At 42.1% G+C, this 22,263-nt stretch overlaps 1 protein-coding gene across 2 annotated transcripts in view; it reads left to right on the top strand.

Annotated features, from left to right (window-relative positions):
• AP3B2 (adaptor related protein complex 3 subunit beta 2) overlaps nucleotides 1-22,263 on the top strand; it is a 50,096-nt gene that overhangs the window by 18,513 nt on the left and 9,320 nt on the right. For both annotated transcript variants that reach the window (XM_074233071.1, XM_074233070.1), the window contains exons 2-16: nucleotides 927-1,002; nucleotides 1,428-1,502; nucleotides 1,768-1,863; nucleotides 3,170-3,330; nucleotides 3,566-3,632; nucleotides 3,820-4,002; nucleotides 4,407-4,693; nucleotides 4,922-4,976; nucleotides 5,490-5,561; nucleotides 6,540-6,602; nucleotides 6,978-7,110; nucleotides 7,504-7,613; nucleotides 7,816-7,992; nucleotides 15,064-15,250; nucleotides 20,266-20,384. In XM_074233071.1, coding sequence (XP_074089172.1) covers nucleotides 927-1,002; nucleotides 1,428-1,502; nucleotides 1,768-1,863; nucleotides 3,170-3,330; nucleotides 3,566-3,632; nucleotides 3,820-4,002; nucleotides 4,407-4,693; nucleotides 4,922-4,976; nucleotides 5,490-5,561; nucleotides 6,540-6,602; nucleotides 6,978-7,110; nucleotides 7,504-7,613; nucleotides 7,816-7,992; nucleotides 15,064-15,250; nucleotides 20,266-20,384 — 1,861 coding nt within the window. The remainder of the gene's footprint in view (nucleotides 1-926; nucleotides 1,003-1,427; nucleotides 1,503-1,767; nucleotides 1,864-3,169; nucleotides 3,331-3,565; nucleotides 3,633-3,819; nucleotides 4,003-4,406; nucleotides 4,694-4,921; nucleotides 4,977-5,489; nucleotides 5,562-6,539; nucleotides 6,603-6,977; nucleotides 7,111-7,503; nucleotides 7,614-7,815; nucleotides 7,993-15,063; nucleotides 15,251-20,265; nucleotides 20,385-22,263) is intronic.

Below are 22,263 nucleotides of genomic sequence, written 5' to 3' on the forward strand. Positions count from 1 at the left end.
CCTCAACTTCAAGTATGGGACTAGGTGTATATCCTCTGAGGATCAGCTGGCCTGAGTTAGGAGAGACTTTTCCAAAGGATTGACCTCCATATGTGATTTTTTTTGTTTGTTTTTGCATAGCAACTTTCAAGTGGCAGCTAAAGTTCCAGCCTTCCTGAGTTCAAATCCAGCCTCAGACATGTCCTTGTTGTGTGACCATAAGCAAGTCACTTAACCCTGTTTGCCCCAGTTTCCTCATCTGTAAAATGAACTAGAGAAGGAAATGGCAAACTACTCCTGTATATTTGCCAAGAAACCCCAAAATGGGATCACACAAAGTCAGACATAATTGAAAAATGGATGAATTTGAGAAGACCATGCAGGTTCTCATCACTTCTCATTTAGATATAGTATACTAATCCAAAGTGGTTAACTGAGTCACCCAGACAGAGCAAAGGATTCAGACCCAAATCCTCTGGCAGATCCAACATGCTTTTTGCTTTGCCATGATCAGCTGTTCATGTAGCTCAGGCGACAACCTCTTCACCCTTGCCCTGCTCCCTGGGTTTATTGGTAGTTGACCCAATTTGTTGAAGGATGCCCTTACTTTGCTCTTGATTCTTAGTCTCTTATGAGCTAGACCAGTGATCTGAGATGGAACATTAGCCAACATGATTGGTTGCTGGGCCCAGTTACATCATTTGCAAGGCTGCTGTTTTCTGAAGGATCTGTGAAAACTATAGGGTCAAAAGGTCAAGGATCTCAGGGCATCCCTGGTTATGGCATTGGGGAGAAGAACGGTCTTTCCCAAGAAAAGACATTTCCCAAAATGTCCATGTCATTTGCCACCATTTTCTCTAATGTATGTCTTCCCTGTGCCCTCCTCTAACCTCACCCCTAATCTATTCTCTTTCCTTGACTAATCTCTCCCTTCCCCGCTTCCCTAGGCATGATGACCTGAAGGAAATGTTGGACACCAACAAAGATTCTCTCAAGTTGGAAGCTATGAAAAGAATTGTGGCGGTGAGGAAGGGGCATGGGGAGACCAATGAGAACAGAGACTGAGAGGATGCCTAAGTTGTTGGGAACAACTTGCTACTATATGAATCACAAGATCTACAACCAGCTAAAAACTCTATTTCTAGCAAATTCATCTACAGGGGGAGCATGTAGCATATAGGATAAGATGGAGGATGGAGCATAGGACAGTTTGGGAGGGGGTGGAGGACATAGCAAAGAGTTACCCTGGAGGATAGACCTATTTCAGATAGGGTCAAACTTAAAGAAGGCAGTCTAACCCCAGAGAGTCCCATAGGAGCAGTTCTACTCTCTGCCTCCAGAAAACCATGCTGAAGATGTTTGCTTCTCCATCCAAGGACAGATGGTTTAGGGAAAAGCCTCTTTTATTCTTTACTAATTATGATTCTGGTCCATTCCTCTTCTTTCAGATGATTGCTCGTGGGAAGAATGCTTCTGACCTGTTCCCAGCCGTGGTCAAGAATGTAGCCTGTAAGAACATTGAGGTGAGGGGTCACAGGGAGGGGCCTGGATGGGAGGGGGAGATCCAGTTATAGGGAATGAGAGGAAGGGTAGAGATGGGTCTCCTAGTCGATGAAGAAGTTCATGTACATGGTGCCAAGGTAGGAAGTGGGGAAAATGTGTCTCTGCAACCATCTTCTCAGAAATATTCCTCCTCCCAGATGAAAATTTATGTAGATATGCATCTGAGGATGGTATTAGGGAAGAAGGTCCCAGGAATCATCTTCTCAGGAGAGTTTCTCTTCACAGGTGAAGAAGCTGGTATATGTGTATTTGGTACGCTATGCAGAGGAACAGCAAGACTTGGCCCTGCTGTCCATTTCTACTTTTCAACGTGGTCTGAAGGTCAGAGTCTTATTCCCCGGGGTCCTGGGTGTATGTGTGAGAGGAAGGAAGAATGATTGGATATGGGATGGGTCTTTTCCCAGGAATGAACAAAGTAGGGATGGAAGAGAAGTCTTTTTCATATTTCACATTGTAGGGAGTGAGTCATGTGATACAATCACTTTATCTCCTAAGAGTAAGACTCTTCTATGACATGATGGAAAGAACTCTGAATGTGGAGTCAAAGGATCTATGTTCAAATTTCAGCTCTGCCACTTGGTCTCTGTATCACCTTGGGCAAGTCACTTCTCTGGATCCCCATGTTTTCATCTGCCAAGTGAGATGACACTCAAGGTTTCTTCTAGATCTAATATTATAATTTCAAGAATCCTTGGAGAACAAGAGTCCTTCCACTTGGAAAATATTATTTTGAGTGACAATTTGGTTTATTTATTTTATATTATTACAATAATCTTGTTGTGAAAGTAAACATAAAAGTATAAGAAAACAAATAAAAACATTTTCTATTATCATCTAATCACATCTTATTAGAAGAGAAGATATTCTTTTCAAAGGATTCAAGTTTCCTTTGTTCAGTATATTGCTAAAGCCATGGGTGATTAGAGTGAACACTGGAATGGTAGTCAGGAGATCTGAGTTCTAGTATTAGTTTTGCCATTAATTGTGCAACATTATATCAGTTATTTTTGCTCTCTGGGCTTCAATTTCCTCATTTTAAAAATGGTGGATTTAGTCTAGAGATGCTCAGGTTTCTTTCAACTTCAAGATCCAGTAATTCACTACTTGAACTACATTTGCTTTGTTTGGCCTAGGAGAGCAGAATTAGGAAGCAGAGGTGGACATTCCAGTTTAGACTTGATGTTAGAATGTTCTCAAAGTGTAATGGACAGCTTCAAGAGGTCATAGTGGGTTCCTCCTCCTTAGACACAAGCGGAGACTCTGTGACCAACCACTTGTTGAATGTGTTATAAAGGATGCATTCCTTAGTCACCCTGGCCAGAGGTCTCTAGCTATTATTAGCTCTCTCTACAGACTCCTCCTATGAACTGCTGTGAACACTTGTGTCCATGCCAATTTATGCTAATCCAAACCACCAGATTTCTTCATGTGGGATAGTGAGTCACCTGGGGTCATAGACCTCCATGTTCAGGTTGTTCAGATGCCAAAAGGAAGAAGTTTAGGGATCAGAAATGGTCAGGATGAGTGGAGGTAGAGACAGGGAGTTGATGTGAGTGGACTAAGGAACAGAAAGGTACAGTGACCACAAAAGATCTTACCTCCTTCTGCCCTTGCCTTTACCCTGCAGGACCCTAACCAGCTCATTCGGGCTAGTGCCCTCCGAGTCCTATCCAGCATCCGTGTTCCCATCATAGTACCCATCATGATGTTAGCCATCAAGGAAGCTGCCTCAGACATGTCTCCTTATGTGCGGAAAACAGCAGCCCATGCTATTCCCAAACTATACAGGTGACCTCCTTGGACTCTGGACCTTATCCTCAATACTCCCCTCCCTCAAAGTTTTAACCATGGATGGTTAGGGGTGGTTATGGATAGAGGAATCATGGGAATGGGGTAGCAACTGGAGAACTGGGGAGAGGGTATACCAAAGGAGTCTGGACATCAGAATAGTCTTGTGTGGGTGAGTCCCAGGTTCAAAGACTGGGAGACTGCCTCCCATCCAGCAAGTACTCCATTCCCCCAGTTTGGACTCTGACCAAAAGGATCAGCTGATTGAAGTCATCGAGAAACTTCTGGCCGACAAAACCACGGTATGGGTGAAAGGAAGGGGGTGTGTGATGATTGAGAAAACTTTGAGGGGTGTTGGGGGGATTCTATAGGGCTTAGGATGTCCCCTTCCATTCCTTGCCTCCTTTAACTGACCTTTCATCATTTTTGCTCACATGTGCTACCGGTATCTTGATCTCAATCTTTCCCTCCTGGCTGGATCCTCGTTAGCTGGTGGCTGGAAGTGTAGTAATGGCTTTTGAGGAGGTGTGTCCTGAACGTATTGATCTGATCCACAAGAACTATCGTAAATTATGCAACCTGTTGATTGACGTGGAAGAGTGGGGCCAGGTTGTCATCATCAACATGCTGACCCGTTATGCCCGTACACAGTTCTTGAGTCCCAACAAGAATGTGAGTCACTGGAGAATGGATTCTGAGCAAGGAATTAGGTGGGGGTGGTAGTGTTGAAATAGCATTTTTTCTCTTCTAGGTCTAATAGAAAGAAGCCAGGTCTTTAGAGTCCCCTGGCTGATGGAGAAAATATTATTTTGCCTCAGGAAAGGCAGTTAGGAGTCATGTTGGATAAAACTGCTGAGGCAAAGTGTAGAGAGAAGGGGGACCAAGAAATTTGAGACTAAAACTTCAGGACATAGAAGGGAGTTGTGGGGAGAGCAGTGAAGAAGATGCTAGATTCATGGAAAGGGATAGTTTGGCAAGAGCTCCTGGAAATAGCTTTTCAGCAAATTTGATGGAGAAGGGAAGCGTGCTCAAGGAAAGGCATTAAAGTCCTCTTACAGCCCTTCTCCACTTTCCAGGAATCTTTATTGGAGGAGAATCCTGAGAAGGCCTTTTATGGATCAGAAGAAGATGAGTCGAAGGGGTCAGGGCCAGGACCAGAGGAGGCAACTGCTCCCCTGGCTGCCCGGAGGCCATACATAATGGATCCTGATCACCGCCTGCTCTTACGCAACACCAAACCACTACTCCAGAGCCGAAGTGCAGCTGTGGTCATGGCAGTGGCTCAGCTCTACTTCCACCTGGCCCCCAAAGCAGAGGTGGGAGTCATTGCCAAAGCCTTGGTGCGCCTGCTGAGGAGTCACAGGTGGGCAGATCAGAGGGGCCCTGACTCCTAGCCTCACTGACATTGACACCCACCCTGGCCCTGATCCTCACCCTGTCTTTGACCTTGACCTCCGACCTAGCCATTTACAGAAATGTTGGCCCTCTTTCAAGGCTGAGGTGGGGGATACTACAATGACAGTCTAGTTGGACCATGACCCCTGACTCTTCACTCAATGACCCTCGATTCTTGACCCTCTTTTGTTCACAGTGAGGTCCAGTATGTGGTACTGCAGAATGTGGCCACTATGTCCATCAAGCGTCGGGTAAGTCAGCTGGGAATCGGGGGCATGGCAAGCATTGTGGAATCAAAGGGCTGAGGACTGCATGGATAGAAAGGTTGTCTCTCCCCAGAGAACTGCCTGAACCAAAGCAGAGGTGAAGATAGCCCACTATAGTGGGCAATAAAAATACTGGCCTGGATCAGGTGTGGTGGCACATGCTTATCATTCCTGGAAAAGTAGATGTCAATCTGAGAAGCTTGAACTTCCACCTGTAGGAAACAAGGAATCAAAAGTTTTTGAGCAAAGGGGTGAAGTGATGAGAGCTAGGCATTAAAGGGAGGATGTAGCACTAGTGTGCAGGCTAAATTAGAGAGGGAAGAGCTTATAAGTTGGAAGGTTGAAGTTGACCAGATATGATGTAATGAGAGTCTGGATTAAGGCGGTGGTAGTGGTACAAGTGGAAAGCGAATGGTTGGATTAGAGGTGGGGGGAAGCTTGTCCATGGACTGGGGGAGAGATGCTGAGTCCCTCTTAATCTCTCTTTGTCTGTGTCAGGGCATGTTTGAGCCATACCTGAAGAGCTTCTACATCAGGTCCACAGACCCAACACAGATCAAGATTCTGAAAGTGAGTGTTGCTGGCATTCATGGCTTAGTTCTCCTATGATGTGGTATACCCAGTCTCCTGTGATGTTAGTACATAACTACCATTAATACAAGGGCATACCAATCTATCTGAGAGGCCTCTACATGTCTTCCCCCAACACCATTACAGAAACCTTATCTTGATATTCAGGCTCCTAAAGCATTAAGTCCTGATCCTCAGACCATGAGGCCTAGGCTAGAGAGCAACTGATACCTGAGGAGTCTGGGAATTGAAGTCACTTGAATCCATTTAGAAGTTCATTTAGAGCAGGCTGACATGTCCCTATATAGAAACATTCCCATAATCATCTGTCCAGCCCCTAATTGAATTTCTAAACTTTGCCCATGCCCTTCCCTATCTCTGCCTCCATTCTAATGCCAATGATCCTACCCCAATCATGAACATTTGGCCTGGCAGATGGGCTAAGGATGGCTAGCCCTGCTTACTGTTCCACTTATAAGTGTGATCACACTTCTGGAAACACACCAAAATCTCTCCTACACATAAATACAGTCATGGGTACATTTCTACTCCCCAGCAAATGAAGTCCGCCAAACTTGCCAGCCCTAAAGAAACCACATGCACCCATGCAAACACAACTGGCATGTATGTAAGTTGCACACATAATACTCTTGTTCAGGTAAAAACACTTTCAGTCCTACATACAAACACATATCTTCATTAAGAGTAGAAAGAGAAATGGCCTCCAAAGTGAGAGATGTGTTCTAATGTCAACTTTGCTGCCAATTCTCTGTGTTAACTCGGGTAAGTCATTTAATGTATTTTATCCCCTATTATTTGTAAAACAGAACTAATCGTCTTTTCCCTATATTTCACAAGTTTTTGTGATGATCATGTGAGATATTGGCTAGGAGACCCAGAAATGCTACATAAATATAAAGCAAATAAGAAGATTGCATGTCTTTAGACATTATTTGCTTTCTCTGCTTCTCCCTGCAGCTGGAGGTGCTGACCAACCTTGCCAATGAGACTAATATTCCTACAGTCTTAAGGGAATTTCAGGTATGGGGGTATCTTTTTGGGCCTCAGGGGATCATCCAAGATGATCATTCAGTGGGATGAAGAGCTCAGCAAGACCTTTCAGGCTCCCAGATTCAATGGAAAACAAATCAAATCTGCTTTAAGGAAGGGAGCATTGGTTCTTCCCTCTGCTTCCCCCACTACCATCTTGCTTATTTCCCAATATTTCTGGACTTCCAGACCCCACCATCTTCCAAGTTAAGGGAAGTCACTATCCTACCTGAGTGATCCCATTCTGGTTGCCCAACCTGGGGAACATGACCCAGTCTGAGGGGTCACTGTCTTGCCTATGAATCATTCACTGCCCAGACTTAGAGTTACATACTGGCATAAGGCTCCCCATATTTGTATTTCTAGACCTACATCCGAAGCATGGACAAAGACTTTGTGGCAGCCACAATACAGGCCATTGGGAGATGTGCCACAAACATTGGTCGTGTCCGAGACACCTGTCTCAATGGCCTTGTGCAGCTTCTTTCCAATCGTGATGGTTAGTATCCATCCATCTGTTCAGCCTTAATGGGGTATATTTGTCAATATGTTCAACTGGGATGAGAAGTATCCATTCATCTGCCCATGCAATGGACAATGGGAAGGATCAGAGAATAACAAGGATTATGGAGTTAGAGAAGCAGTCTACAATAGTGGGAGGAGCACTGAATTTGGAATAGGTGACTTGGGTTCCAAATATGACCTTGGACAAGTTTCTTAAGATGAGATTGAAGTCTCTTCTAGTGTTCAATCTGTGATCCATTCCCTCACCCCTTAAACATACATCCATTCATCCCATGAGTCCTTGTCCATTTATCTGTCCATTCTGTGTTGGTCACCTATGACCTGTGAATATTCATTGGTTCCTCAAGCATTGTCTCTCTATTCCCAGAGCTTGTGGTTGCTGAATCAGTTGTCGTCATTAAGAAGCTGCTGCAGATGCAGCCGTCACAACATGGGGAGATCATTAAACACCTGGCAAAACTGACAGATAACATCCAGGTGGGCATGTGTCCCTTGGGGAGCAAGGACAGAATCCAGGAGAAGTGGATGGGAGGGTTCAGGACACTCAGATGGTCCCCTGGAAACTTTAGGATGGAGCAAATGAAAGACAAGCAATCTCCCCACCCAGGCTCCTGTTCCCTCTCCTGGGTCTTTCTGTTCCCTGGCTCCTCAGATGCCCACATTTCTGTGTTTCCCCCAGGTTCCCATGGCCCGGGCCAGCATCCTCTGGCTTATTGGTGAGTACTGTGAACATGTGCCCAGGATTGCCCCTGATGTTCTGCGGAAGATGGCAAAATCATTCACAGCAGAGGAAGACATTGTGAAACTACAGGTTATCAACCTTGCTGCCAAGCTCTATCTGACCAATTCTAAACAGGTAGAGGACCTAGAATCACCCAGTGACCCATGTCTGTAAACCCACAAATACATTCATAGAGACACACACCAATGCTCACTGAAGTTCATGGGGGTGATAGGACCAGGGGAGAAGGCATACACACAGGCAAGTTATAACCTTTTAATGTTTCAGAAAATGTTCTAACACTGACTTATAGATAAGTGGCTACTCTGCTTGATAATGGGGAAAATTTCACATCAGGGAGCTGGTAAAAGCATATGTCTGGACCAAAAGAAAAAAAACATTTTGGGGTCAGAGGTCTCTATAGTAATGACACTGGATAAATATAAGGTGAGTTAGAATTATATGTGAGCATCAGCTAGAAAATCTTTAAATGATCTTAGTGATGGAGCTTAGGGGAAAGGGAGAGAATAGAGAGGATAAAACAGGAGGAAAGAAGGCTGGGCTTTGAGCCAAAGAACCAGCAGTCTAGTTTGGGTTCTGTCACTTCCTGTCTGTGTCACCTTAGAAAAGTCACTTACCTCAGTTTCTCCATCTTTATGTAGTGGAGGGAACTGGTTTTTACCTTAGCTTGGGTGATACATCACAAAAAGAAATGGGTAGAGATGGAGGTGACTGACTGAACACTAACTAATATATGAAAAGTAAATGCAGAGGGCAGTCTGTTTCTAGTCATCCCTTTATGAAGTATGAAAGACTTATAGAACCTCCATTGCCTCCCAGGCCGGTAGGCTCCTCCAGCAGTGATGTCAGTCTTCAGCCTAACTAGGAAACTACTCTTCTAATTCTGAGAGACTTCTTTTCACACTTCTCAACAGAGGCAGCTAGGTGACTTGGTGGATACAGCTAGACCTGGAGTCAAGAACACCTGAGTTCAAATTAGACTTCAGATATTCATTAGCTGTGCGACTTGGGCAAGTCACTTAACCTGTTTTCCTTAATCAACTGAAGAAAGAAATGGCAAACTACTTCAGTATCTTTGTCAAGAGAACCCCAAGAGTCAGACACAACTGAACAACACTACCTCATTAACTGTTATCTGGCCTTTATTTTCTTTGATTAATGCATGATGAGTGGGGCTAGGAGAATTGATATGGAAATGTTCTCTCTCTCTCTCAAAGTAAAGGAGTTAAACTGGATGACTTCTGAAAGCCATTCTAGCTCAAAACTTCTGGTGTGGCTCAGAAAAACTTGCAACTCTCTGGAGTTTCTCCTGCTCCTCTGCTCCCTGTTGGGGCCTTTTTGGATTTATTTTTCTGTCTTTGGACTGAGAGTGGGTTTGAAAAGGAAAATTTCAGAGCAATTTCAGAACAAGGTGGGACCTGGAATACTAATTTGACACTTGTTAACTATATCCTAGGCTTATGCTTCTCAGAGTCTATCTATATGTAGCCTGAGTTAGAGAGAGAGACCTGGTGGATTCCAGGACAAAAAGCTTTGGGGATGTTCCCAGATGGGCCCAGTGAGGTAGAGTGATGGTAGCCTTGGGGCCTAAAGCTTTAGGTTGCAAGGCTTTAGGATCTGCTAGGTCAGTGAGGTCAGACCTTTGCATTATTTACTTATGGACTTCCTCCAGGCTCTGCAGCTTTGGCAGCAGCTGTTTCATAAAATCTTGACCCAGCTTTTTTCTATCCATGTTCCAATGAAAACAAGATACAACTTTGGTCTTCTTGGGATAATGCGGTCTTTGCCAACCTGACTATACGTACCAATGACTACCAGGTGTATTGCACAAGGTTTGATAAATAATAGGAGCTTTAAAAATGCTTTCTGGAGGAACAATTGATCAATTTGTGTTTAAAAGGTGTGGGTGAGAGATCTGACCCCGACTGAGTCCTGTTGCTTAATAGAAGAACAAAACTTGGGCTCTGTAAGGATTTATAGAAACATTATTGGAGAATGTTCAGAATATTCTGTGGAGGTCCATTAGGAATTTGGTATTGGGGGAAAAGAAAGCAAAGAAAGGAGAACAAAGAAAGACAAAGAAAGGGAAGGAAGAAAGAGAGGGATAAATGCTGACTCTGTGTAAGACACTGGCAACACCAAGAAAGTCTAAGACTGAAGATGGCTTCAGCAGTACAACCTGGACATGACTTGGATGGCAGTGAGTGTGTGTTCCCTAGCAAAAGGCTGAGTAAGGACCTAGCCTTCTGTCCAGGATAGGCACTGGCATTCAGCAGTAGTGGTATCTCCGGCAGGCCCGCTGTCTATAATAGAGCTCTTCCCACCATACGGATCCAGTGATCGATATGCTCCTTAAAATAGCTTCTCTGCTTAGACAAATTTATACCCTTGATGAGAAAGCATGGTGTGTTCTATGTGAATACCTGCAGGAAAGCCTGCAGAAGGGGCGACTAGGTGATGCAGTGGACAAAGCACCGGCCTTGGAGTCAGGAATACCTGGGTGCAAATTCGGTCTCAGACACTTAATAATTACCTAGCTGTGTGGCCTTGGGCAAGCCACTTAACCCCATTTGCCTTGCAAAAACCTTAAAAAAAAGGAAAGCCTGCAGAAAAGTATCATTTATCCCTCCCAGTGGCTTAGAAGAGTTCTGTTATTCTTGGTGCCTACAAACAAACAAAAAAAGGACAATATGGGGCCATGGGCTAATCACTGAACTTTGAATGAGATCACCATTTTCAATCGCTACCCACTGGTGATAATGTACAATATACTGAGGAGAGTTCTGGGGGCACATATTGACTTGTTAGACCACCAGTGTTGGTACTAATGACCACGAGACAGTATAGTGAATAGAATTCTGGACCTGGAATCAGGAAGACCTGAGATGAATAAGAGACATAACAGTCACTTGCCTGTGCCACTCTGGGTGAATCACTTAACCTCTGCCTTATCCTCCTCATCTATAAAATGAGGATAATAATAGCCTCAACCTCCCAGGGTGATTGTGAGGGTAAAATGAGATTAGATTTGTAAAGCACTATGTAAATGTCATCATTACTCTCATTAATGTAATCCTAGATGTGGTGCCGTGACTAAGATGATATTTTGATTTCTTTCTTCTCATCACACCAAGGAATATATATTCCAAGTAAAGAAAGGACTTTGTAAAATACCTGAGTAAGTAGCCTAGTCCATAAAGCAGTGAAGTGATATTCATTCCGATCTGCCTTGTCTTGATGGCTTTTGTACTTAACCTTGCAAATCTCCATATGGACCCCCCCTACTTCTTGGTAATTCAGTTTCCTAGGCAAGCACTAATTGCTACCAGTTGTTCATTTTTGAACCATTCAAGTTGACTAAAGTACTAACTAGGCTACAAAAGAAGTCAATCTTGTAAAAAATCCATTTTTTAAGGGTTTTTTTTCTATAAATATTTTATTTGTTTTTAATTACATACAATTGGTAGTTTCTACCAATCATTTTTTTTGCAAGGTTTTGAATTTTACAATATTTTTTTCTCTCTCCTTTCCTTCCCCCAACAGAAGACACTCTGATACAGTCTTTACATTTGATTCCATGATACCTATAGATCCAAATTGAATGTATTGAGAGAAGAAACAGATCCAAAAGGATTTTTTAAGGTTTCAAGCATGCATATGACATTACTAAATTTCAGTCTCATCAAATATCAAAAGTAGTCATAAGGGAAAAAAGTTGAGTCCCCAGTAAGTGGCTTTTGGGAGCAGCATTGACCCAAACTCAGGAATAATAGTTAAAAGTTACCATAATGGGGATGGATGAAGTTCTTTCCAATGACCGGTTTCCTGTGGAAGCTGACTTTGGTGAAATAAAAATTATGATAGTATGGAAAGCAAATATCAGTTGTGAAAATTATCCTCAAGTTGGAATGGAAACTTAATCAAAGGAACCGTTCATCCAATAATAATCCTCATAGACCAGAACTTGGTTCATTTAGAAGTGTAGGTATCATCTACACAGTAAGTACTGTTAACTAACTAGACTGGTTCAATTCTTAGACTTATGCATGACTATCCCTATACCTACTTAGGGAAAGCAATATGAAAGACAAGCAGAGTACGCCCCCATGGTGCTTAGAAGTAGCAGGATATTCTCAGGAAAAATGGCAAACTGGTTGTCCTCCATTCAATGATTAATGCTCTGAGTTTCCTACATCTTCCCACTTAGAAAGAAGGATTCAGCCTCCTCTTAGAGCAAGAGTTCTTAACCTGGAGTCCATGAACTTGTTTTTGTTTTAATATTTTGATAACTATTTAAATATAATTAATTTTCTTTATAATCCTGTGTTTATGAAGGTATTTAGCCAAGGCAAGGAGAATGCATCCCATTCAAAACTATCCAAAAAGCAATACAACCTGCACACTAGGAAATACAAAGTATATACAAAAGAAATGTTTGAGCAGGTGCTGAATGTTTACTTGTTAGGGATGTTTGGTTTTATTAAAGCATATTATCTTTCTCTGCTTCTGCTTGGGGGAGTTACAAAGCAAATTTCACCTCTGAGCAAGTGAGGTTAGAATACCCACCTCTCAAGTCTCTTCTAAGATTGTCTGGACTCCCATGTTTCTTTAGGTGGGTATCTCTGGTGGTTATAGGACTCTTAGCAAATTATGATGCACATAGTTTCATAAGCTTAAGGAATTGTTTTCATCTTTTGAAATACGTATTAGATGAGAGGATTCACATTCAGTGGTACTTGGAACTCCACAGGTGATCCTTGTATTTAAGGGAATCTGCTAAGCTGTTTGAGCCAGGGATATCCTTATCCATCTATCCTTCAGATGACCTGTCCTGTCTCTCCTGGACTGAAGAAAAAGCTCAAGTCATGTCTCTGGCATAGCGTAGGCTATACCATTAAATTCTTAAAATCCTTTTGGGATTTTGTTAGTACATGCTTCTTGAGATTTGAGACTTTTTTTGTCTCTCTTTGTTATGTCCATCAGTTAGCACAATGATGTGTAATAGACACTTAGTAAATGCTCATTATTGTTGACTTGATGTAACCAGTCGGGTACTAGTAATTCTGGTTTGAATTTGATGCTTCATCTAGGATCTTTATACTTATACCTAAGTCAGTGGTTGATATAATTTTAACAGTTCACCCCACATCCACTGATGTCTGGTCCTATTAGTCCTGGTCATCAAGGAAGCAAAACTGACTTTGTGTAATCTAGATAGAACTTACTCATATCATCCTGTTCTGAAAAACATACTCATATACACATATTCATTCCTATTACCTCTAGATCAAAATATAAACTCCTTAGCATGCCTTTAAAGCATTCTCCAACCTCTTTTTCTAATCTTATCCCACATCACTCTTCATAATACTCTCCATCCCCTCCTCTTCCTCTTGGCTTCTTAGAATATCAAATCACAACTCAGGCGTGAGTATCCAGTAGTTAACTAACACTCCCTTCCTCTGGAAATATTTGTATAACTTTATACAGGCATTGTATTTATTTATCTCAATACATATTATGTGTCCCTCCCTCCCTTTCCTTCCTCCCAAGACAATTTAGTTAGGTTCCCAAAAGGAGCAACTTTACATTTTGTCATAATCATAGTGCCTAGTAAACTGCCTTGCTCACAGTAGGGATCTATTAAATGTATGTTTGATTGGATTGAACCCATGTTGAAGTTCATTAATGGAAAAATCTGGGCAATGATGGGCAGCAATCCAAAATCTCTTTGTATTATGAGCATTCTGATCCTGGCAAACTGAGGGAAGAGAAAAAGGGAGGGAGGGAGGGAGGGAGGGAGAGAGAGAGAGAGAGAGATTGAGATTCCATTAAAAATATTTTCTTTCTTTTCTTTCTTCCTTTCTTTCTGCACTCAGAGTTAAGTGATTTGCTCAGGGTCACACAACTAATAAATGTCTGAAGCAGAATTTGAATTCAGGTCATCAATGACTCCAATGCCGGTGCTATCCAAACTAAAACTTTTCTCAAATTGTATTGGAGTCCCCGGTTCATTGGATATCTTAGTTTCAGTCTTAAGGCAACCTTCCACAAGCACAAGTACTGTAATCTAGCATCATCTAGAGAAATCCAATGCACCTTAACCTGTGATTTCACTGATATAGGAACTCCTTGATGAGAAATTTCCTTCTGTCAATGAAAGATGGAACTTTTCCTGTACCTTCTAGCAACAGAGAGTTGTTTAGAGCACTAAGACATTAAGACTTACCCAGGCTCACACAGTCAGAACATGTTGAAGTCAGGATTTAAAGCCCGCCTGCCCATGATCTGAGGGGGCTCCAGTGACTCCAGCAATCCACTCTTAGAATTGATCTCCCTCCTCAGATTCTGTAATGCTTTCTACCCTTCATTCATACATGATGTTAAGTGGTTAAAACCAACAAGATCTTCGATACTTTCTCTGAAAAAAACGTAGTTGACAACTTATCATTATAGTTACTTCCTTTAGACTGGATCAATTCTTTCCATATAGTTCTTGAGCAGCAGAGATTGAAACCACATTGAAATTATATCTCATAAGAAACATTTGAACTTAAACGCTTCGCCTTGATGAGGGTCCAGTGGTGCAGAGTGGTCTGTGAATGAATTCCATAGACTCAGACTGTCTTTCAGTTAAGAAAACTTTACTGCAGGACTCTAGCCCCAGGGGTAGTGGCAGACGAGATACTGAGGCTATGGGCTAGATTGGGAGGGCCGTTAGCCCTGAGGGATTGGGGTAAGACCCTTAAATAAGGAGAGGTTAAAAAAATGTTTTGGCAGGTATAAAGATGTGATTAGGAGGGCATTTGCCCTAAGGATGCTTGAGGGGACTTCAGGCAAGAGAAAAGGGGTCACCAGAGAGGACATCAGACAGCATGAAGACATATTTGTTACAAATGCACAGGACTTGGAAACAAGTTGTTCAAAACATGTTTTTCCAAAACCTAAGTGTTAGAGTTTAATGAATTTAGAATAGAGAGGGTTGAGATCTCATCAGCCTCTCTGGCTATGTGTATCTATTTCATAACCTTTAAAGGGGGGGGGATTTATACTTGACTAAAGATCTCTAAGTAAAGTCTCCCCCCAGTCACTTCCAGTTTTATCTCCCTTCCCCCAAGAAAGCTGCTAATATGCTTCCTTGTCTCAGTTCTCTCTCCTTTTTTTCTTCTCTCTTTTTCCCCCCAGACAAAGTTGCTAACCCAGTATGTGCTGAGTTTGGCAAAGTATGATCAGAATTATGATATCCGAGACCGAGCCCGCTTTACCCGTCAGCTCATCGTCCCCTCGGAGCAGGGGGGTACCCTCAGCCGTCATGCAAAGAAGCTCTTCTTGGCTCCCAAGCCTGCCCCTGTTCTGGAGTCATCCTTCAAAGGTAGGATATGAAGGAGAAAAGGGTAGGGGAAAGGGGAAGGTCAGATTTTCTCCTAGGAAGTGACTGGGCTCATATCCCTCATGGGACAACAGATAGTATTAACACAGTGCAGCTTCTTTGCCTTTACAAAAGTACCTCTAGCCCCCAGAGCCCCAGGATACAGCCCTTTCCAACTTTAACAAACCCTGTCCTTGGCAAAGCTCTCTTCCATGATCCCCTCCATCATGGCAATGGACTTTCCATTGAAATGCTTCAATCCTCATCTGGCACCTGGGATAGCTCTTGTCTTTTCTTCATTGGGTGTTAGAGAATAGCCTTTCTATTTCCCTCTTGGCTTCTAATCAGTCCTTTCTCCTCCCTGACTTTTGAATCAGGGTATAATTTTCCACCTTCTCTCTTGTCCTTTTGTTCTTGAATTCCTTTGAGTTTTTCTACAGACTTTATAATTCATGACACTGGGGAATATAAAGCATTTGTCCAACAAACAAGGGACAAGCTACAGACCTGCACAAAGTCTCAGAAATCTTACAACACAGCAGTTTCTGGTATGAATTAGACTGTAAATGTAGATCAACCCTGCTGATTCTTGGCTTCTCTCACACCCTCATTAGCTATATAATCTCTCTTGATGCTTTAGAGTTTCCAGTCTTGTCTTCTTTTATTTCTGGAATTGATTTTACCCATACTCAAGGAGAGCTGGGTCCTAGATTGCCTCAATACCTTGGGTTTTTTTTTTTTTGAGATCCTTTGATGTCAATAGAAATTTTCAAATATGATTTGGATTCTTGACTAAACAAAAGTCTGCTATATTATTTACTTGCCTTTTAGATAGAAGCCTAGCCATTATATTGCTCAAATGTCTTCTCACTATATTGCTCAAGTTTATTCTTTGTCACAAAACTACTTCTGGATATATATTCTTCTTTCCCACATCACTACTTTCTACCACCCAGATATATCCCTCTCTGAGGGATTTCTCTCTCCACCAACAAGCCCTTTCTTCATGTAGAGGAACACAGAAAGGAAAAAGTCCAGTGTCCTTAATTGGCCCTTATGCTATTCCTACTACCTCTCTCCATCTCAGCCCCTGGCAAGCTTTTCTCACTTTTGAGAAAAAAATATTTGATTAATACACAAATGACCTGAAGGTACAAAAGGAGAATTTTACTAAGAAATCAAGGTCAAGAGAATAAAGTCACCAAAGTATAAAGAAGAACATTTGCCAAAAGTAGGGCTACACTGTTGTGGATATAACAGTCTGAGGTAGGGAGCAGGGAAAGATGGGTTAGTGTCATCCCTTTCCATTGAAGGCAACCATGGCCTCAAAGGGGGGAAAGCTGTTACTTTTCTTAGGAACAATCAATATAATCCTTAGGTAGATTCTTCAGTCAGTCACCAAGCATTTTATTAAACCTTCATTATGTGTTAAACTTTGAGGATACAAAGAATAGAGATATAATATATAAATAGGGAGGTACAAATAAGGTATATATATATATATATATATATATATATATATATATATAGAGAGAGAGAGAGAGAGAGAGAGAGAGAGAGAGGAGAAGTATTTAAAAGAGAAAGTAAGGGGCAGCTAGGTGGCACAGTGAGCACCAATGCTGGAGTCAGAAGGACTTATGTTCAAATCTTGCTATAGATACTTGCTCACTGTGTGACCTTGGGCAAGTCACTTAACCCCATTGCCTTGCAAAAACCTAAAAAAAGAGTATGATATGGTCATGATTTAGAAAAATCACCTGTATTGTGATGGGTATCAAGCAATTTTTTAAAAAAATCTGTCAGGCCTTGTGAGATGCTGATTGATTTTTTTTGTCAACTCCTTTTATTTACTATGAAGGATGATTTTAGGATAGTGCTCTGTAGTGAAGATATAAATGTTAAAGAATAAAAGGCAAAAAACACCCTTTTTTAAAATCACCTTGGTGGCTGATTAGAGAATAGATTGGAATAGGGAGAGGCTTGAAGTAGGGAGATCATTTCGAAGATTATTGTAAAAGTTTAGGTGAAAAGTGAAGGTTTGAACTAGGATTGTGGCCATATGAATTGGAGATGTTCATAAGAGACATTCTGAGATTAGATACAAGATCTGATAAGAGATTTGATAATGGGGTGAGTAAGAATAAAGATTTCAAGGTGATAATGAGATTGGAGGATATTGAAGGATAGTTAGATCTTCTATGATAAAGAGTTCTTAAGAAGTTTGGGAGGGGAAAATAAAGATATGATGAGTTTGAGATGCCTAATAGTATCTAGATCCAAGAGGCAGTTGGTGATGTATGACTGTAGCGCAGGAAAGAGATTGGACCAGATATATTCATCTGGGAATCATCTGCATAGAGATTACCATGTGAAATAATATGAAGGGAACCTGACATTGAACCTGTGCATGTGAAATAATATGAAGGGAAAAGAGAAGAGGATCCAATGGCAGAACTTTGGGGAATGCCAGTGGTGGCATTTGAGAGTATAGCCCAGATGAAGGGACAGCAAAGGAGACTAAGAAGGAGCAGCAGACATAGAGGAGAGCCAGGAGAGAATAGTGAACAGTGTTATGAAAACCTAAAGGAACTAGGAGGAACTGTTGATCAATAATGTCAGATTCTGCAGAGAAGTCATAAAGGATCATGACTGAGAAAAGGCCATGGAAACTGGCAAGTAAGAAATTACTGGTAACTTTGGAGGGAAGAGTTTCAAACTAAAAACCAGACTGTAGAAGATTTAGCCAAGTTGGTGGGGGGCGGGGGGAGAAGAGGCACTAAGTGTAGATGTCTTTCTCAAGGACTTTAATTATAAATAGGAAGAGTTATTGGATGATATAGTATGATAACTGATGCAGATGGTTGAATCAAGTGAGTTTTTTTTAAAGGGGGAGACTTGGTCATATTTATAGACTTCAGAGAAGAAATCAGTAGATAGGGAGAGACAGAAGATAAATTTTTTCCTAGTCTGGCCTCCTGACTATTCCATGAACAAAACACTTTAACTTTCAGCTCCAGGCATTTTCTTTGGCTATACCCCATTCCTACAGTGCTCTCCCTCCTCACCTCTACTGGCTTCCCAGGCTTTCTTTAAGACCCAACTAAAGTCCCATCTTCCACAGAAAAGCTTTCCCAACCTCTCAAATCTAGTGCCTCCTTTGTATTAATTATTCCCTTTTTATCCTGTCTATATCTTTATCTATTTGGTTGCTTCTTATCTCCCCCATTAGATTGTGAGCTCCTTGAGGGTAGAAACTGCCTATTGCTTCTTTTTTTTAACTCCAGAGCGTATCATGATGCCTGGTACATTTTCAATTGACTAACTGATTGACTACCTGGTCTCATGGCTCTCAAGTCATACCTTTTAGCGTGGCTATAACTTCTATTCTGCAGCAGTCTTTGACTCCATCCTGCCTCTACTTCTTCCCAGGTTCCTGAATGAGGAGATTTTCCCTTTTGGTGTACCAGAGTCCTTCCAGTTTTTCTATAACATCTAACATCAGTGTTATAGCTCTCTTTTTTCTAATCTCCTAGAAAGGTTTTTAAGGATCCATACTCTTAAGTCCTATTTTAGCCCTAATCCATTTTTCTTTGTTCTATTCAGTTGTCCAAAAGCATATTCATTAAGCTATTTTTGAGCTTGTTTTCTTCTATGTAATAAAACCTAGCTTCCTCACCACTTGTTTTTATGTTCATATCTGGGCCTAGACTCTCTGGTGATCATGAGTTCTTAATGGTGGCCATTTTCTTTCCTTTCAACCTTTCTAAATCAAGAAAGTTTCTTCCAACAAGCAGAAGAGAATTCCTTCTACTTTTTTTCCTTCTCATTTCAAAGCCTAGACTCCCTATTTGTCTGTCTCATAATTGAGAGACTGTCTAACTCATTTGCACAACAAAAGTGACAGGTATGTCCTAAATCCAATGAGGGTTCTCTGTTAGCTTGGATTCTCAGTTATACCTGTACCTTGGCTTATCTTTGATTACTCAGTCATTCAGATATTTCTATTGAAGGGATAGAACTTTCCCAGAGTCCTATAATTCCATTCATATCATATGTTATGTACAGTACCCTCTTATTAAAACTACATATATATCATTCCCAGCAAAGGAAGAGGAAGGTTGCTTTTAATTAACCTCTGAAAAGGGTATTATAAGTTTCCCTTTCAAAATCCCCCATGATATATTTCTCCCTCAGAATCATAAATAGGAATATTTTTACATGGGGGAACAGTTGGAGAAGGGTACACAGAACAGTTCAACCATGATTCATACCTATATCAGGAGAGGAATGTTGGATATACAACATTCAAATATTTCCTTTAGATTTTGGGGGCAGGAAGGCATGATCTAGGAGAGAGGTACCACTGTGACAAAAGCCCTGGGGTTGTTGGCTGAGGGACATTTAGGCCATTTGAGATGGCAGAAGACCTAAGGTGAGAGAGGAAACATTCTCTACCCTCCCCCTGTCTACCCATGCTCCTGTCCTGGGACAAAGCCCATTTGCCTTGTACTAGTTCTAGCTTTCCTTCTTCTCAACTTTTTCTATACCCCAGTTCTTCCCCTCAAACCCCATTTTGGTAAAAATCCTCCTGAACCCTTCCTCTATGGCCTCTTCTTTACCTCCACACCTTCTGAGGTATGTTTATTCCCCTCTGTATTCACATGTCTGCATATACCTAGTCTGTCCCTCCATCCCAAACATCTCTCCATGATGTGGCTTTTGCCATTAAATTTCCCTACAGTGCGTGTGTCTCTCTTCCTAACAAAGATGTAAGAACCCAACCTCATCACCTATAGTAACCACAACCTTTACCCTAGAAATGAGGAAATTGGGGAGGGGGTTCAGTGTGCTGATTCTGGATCTTGAAATCTTTACTTTAGAAATATCCTGGAACAATCTAAGCAACTCTCTGGAGAAAAACCCCACCAAATCGTCACCATTTTTAGCTATGCTTCCTGACCACTTTCTTTACCTTAATCCTGACCCCTGACCTTTACCACACCTCCACCTTTTCATAGACCGTGACCACTTCCAGCTTGGCTCATTGTCTCACCTCCTTAATGCCAAGGCCACCGGCTATCAAGAGCTGCCCGAATGGCCTGAGGAAGCTCCTGACCCATCTGTCCGAAATGTAGAGGTAATTGGAAGGCGGGGAGGGATTGGGGAGGGATCAGGAAGGCTGAATGGAAGCACAGAGGAGTGGTGGAGGAGCACAGGAGGGTGGTTTGGGGGGAAGCTGAGGGTGGGGCTGAACACAAACTTGTCTACATCAATAAATATAAAACATAATCCATCCTCTCTGGGGGATTGGGAAGTGGGGAGGAAATCTAAGCATTGCTTTCTGTGATGTCTGAGTCGTGGCATGGATAACACAAGGTCAAAACAATGCTGAGTCCCTCAGGTTATACTCCTGTGGTCTGTGATTTGCCTTAAGCTCCCTTATCCATCTGATCCTTAGCCCTCCCTGGTCCCCTAAATCTCCTCAGACCCCTTCTGGCTCTTCTTCCTCCAAACCCTTAATCCCTCCCTTGTGGTTCAAGAGTCCATTGGTGCCTCCTGGATTCCCCAAACCTGTTCACAAGAGTCCTGCATTTTTCCTTAGGATATTTGTCCCAGGACTTTGGGGGCATCCTTCCTTATTACCACAAATGAATGCTTCCAGATGCAAATATGTGTTCCCCTGTCCAATTGATAGCTCAGAAATACAGTTGTGGTCTCTCCCTCCTTTCCTACTATTCCTTAAGCAAAAGCCTTTGCAGGTTTTCTGAAGATTTTTACTACTACTCTGCAGGGGAACAGGTGGGTGATAAACAAATGGGGGAAGTTCAAAGTTACAGTCACATCAAGTTTAAAGTTCTCTTTAGCTTGTAATTCAATGGTGCTAAGTGCCCTTGGACCTCAAGTAGACTTCTCCACTTACCTCCTAGTCTAATTTTGACTTGGCCTCTACCTGACTCCACTCCTGTAGAAACCCCTTTGATTCTCTGCTCTGTGGCTTTGAATCTATTTTGCTGCTGCCATCCATTATCTTCAGGAAGAGTTAAACTATAGTATAAGAGCAGTTTCATAGCTGCTCTTCTTGTACCTAAAGCAAACACATAGCCCTTTGAAGTATTTGTAAGAGTTTTATTGCTTGCAACAACAGGAGACCAGAAGTTTCAAGAAATCTCACAAATCTCAAAATGAAAACCGTCCCTGTGTTTATTGGAACCTAAATGGAGTTGAGCCTTGCTATCAACAACCTTCAACAAGCTCCAATAAGCCCTTCATCTTTCTGGGTTCATGGAATCCCTGTGTACCCCTTCATTTTCTGAGGTCTAGACCCTTGCCCCCCTTTGCAGTGAGGCCCCTTTGGGTCTAGGTTATGTGAGGGCTGATTCAATCAATAGTTACATAAATTTCAGAGGGAAGCTCAGTTACCCATCTGTCACTGAAGGGCATCTCCTCTTCATATAGCGTCATATATCCATATCCTATCCTATCAGAAGATTAGAATTTTCAAAAGTTCACACAAAACAGTTGTGTAAAGAAAGTAAGGGCCTTTGACCAGATTGAGTCAGAGACAACAGGGCTCTGAGAGCAGAGAGCAAGATGCCACAGAAGAAGCACAGGGTTTGGAGGCTGAGGGGCTGGATTAGTGTCTTTGTGACCTTGGTGAGCTCGGGCAAGTCATTTAACTTCTAAGCAGATCTCAGTTTCCTTGATTATAAAAATAGAGGGTTGGACTAGTTGACTCCTTGAGTTCCCATCCATTTGTGAATCTGCAATTATTTATTTCAATACCCTCATTACCCAGATGAGGAAAATGAGGCCCAGAGGGGCAAGTGACTTATCCTATGTCACAGAATTAATATGACAGAGCCAGGATTCAACCCAGAGCCTCTGACTCCAAATCTAGAGCTTCTTCTATCACAGCCCACCCAGGTATCAGTTTCTAAGTCATCCAATATACTTCCAGGAAAGTCGGAGAGTCCACTATATACAAAACACTGTATGAGGTGGTGTGGAGATGCAAA

This window comes from Macrotis lagotis, chromosome 4 (genome assembly GCF_037893015.1).
Source record: "Macrotis lagotis isolate mMagLag1 chromosome 4, bilby.v1.9.chrom.fasta, whole genome shotgun sequence".
Taxonomy (NCBI): Eukaryota; Metazoa; Chordata; class Mammalia; order Peramelemorphia; family Peramelidae; genus Macrotis; species Macrotis lagotis.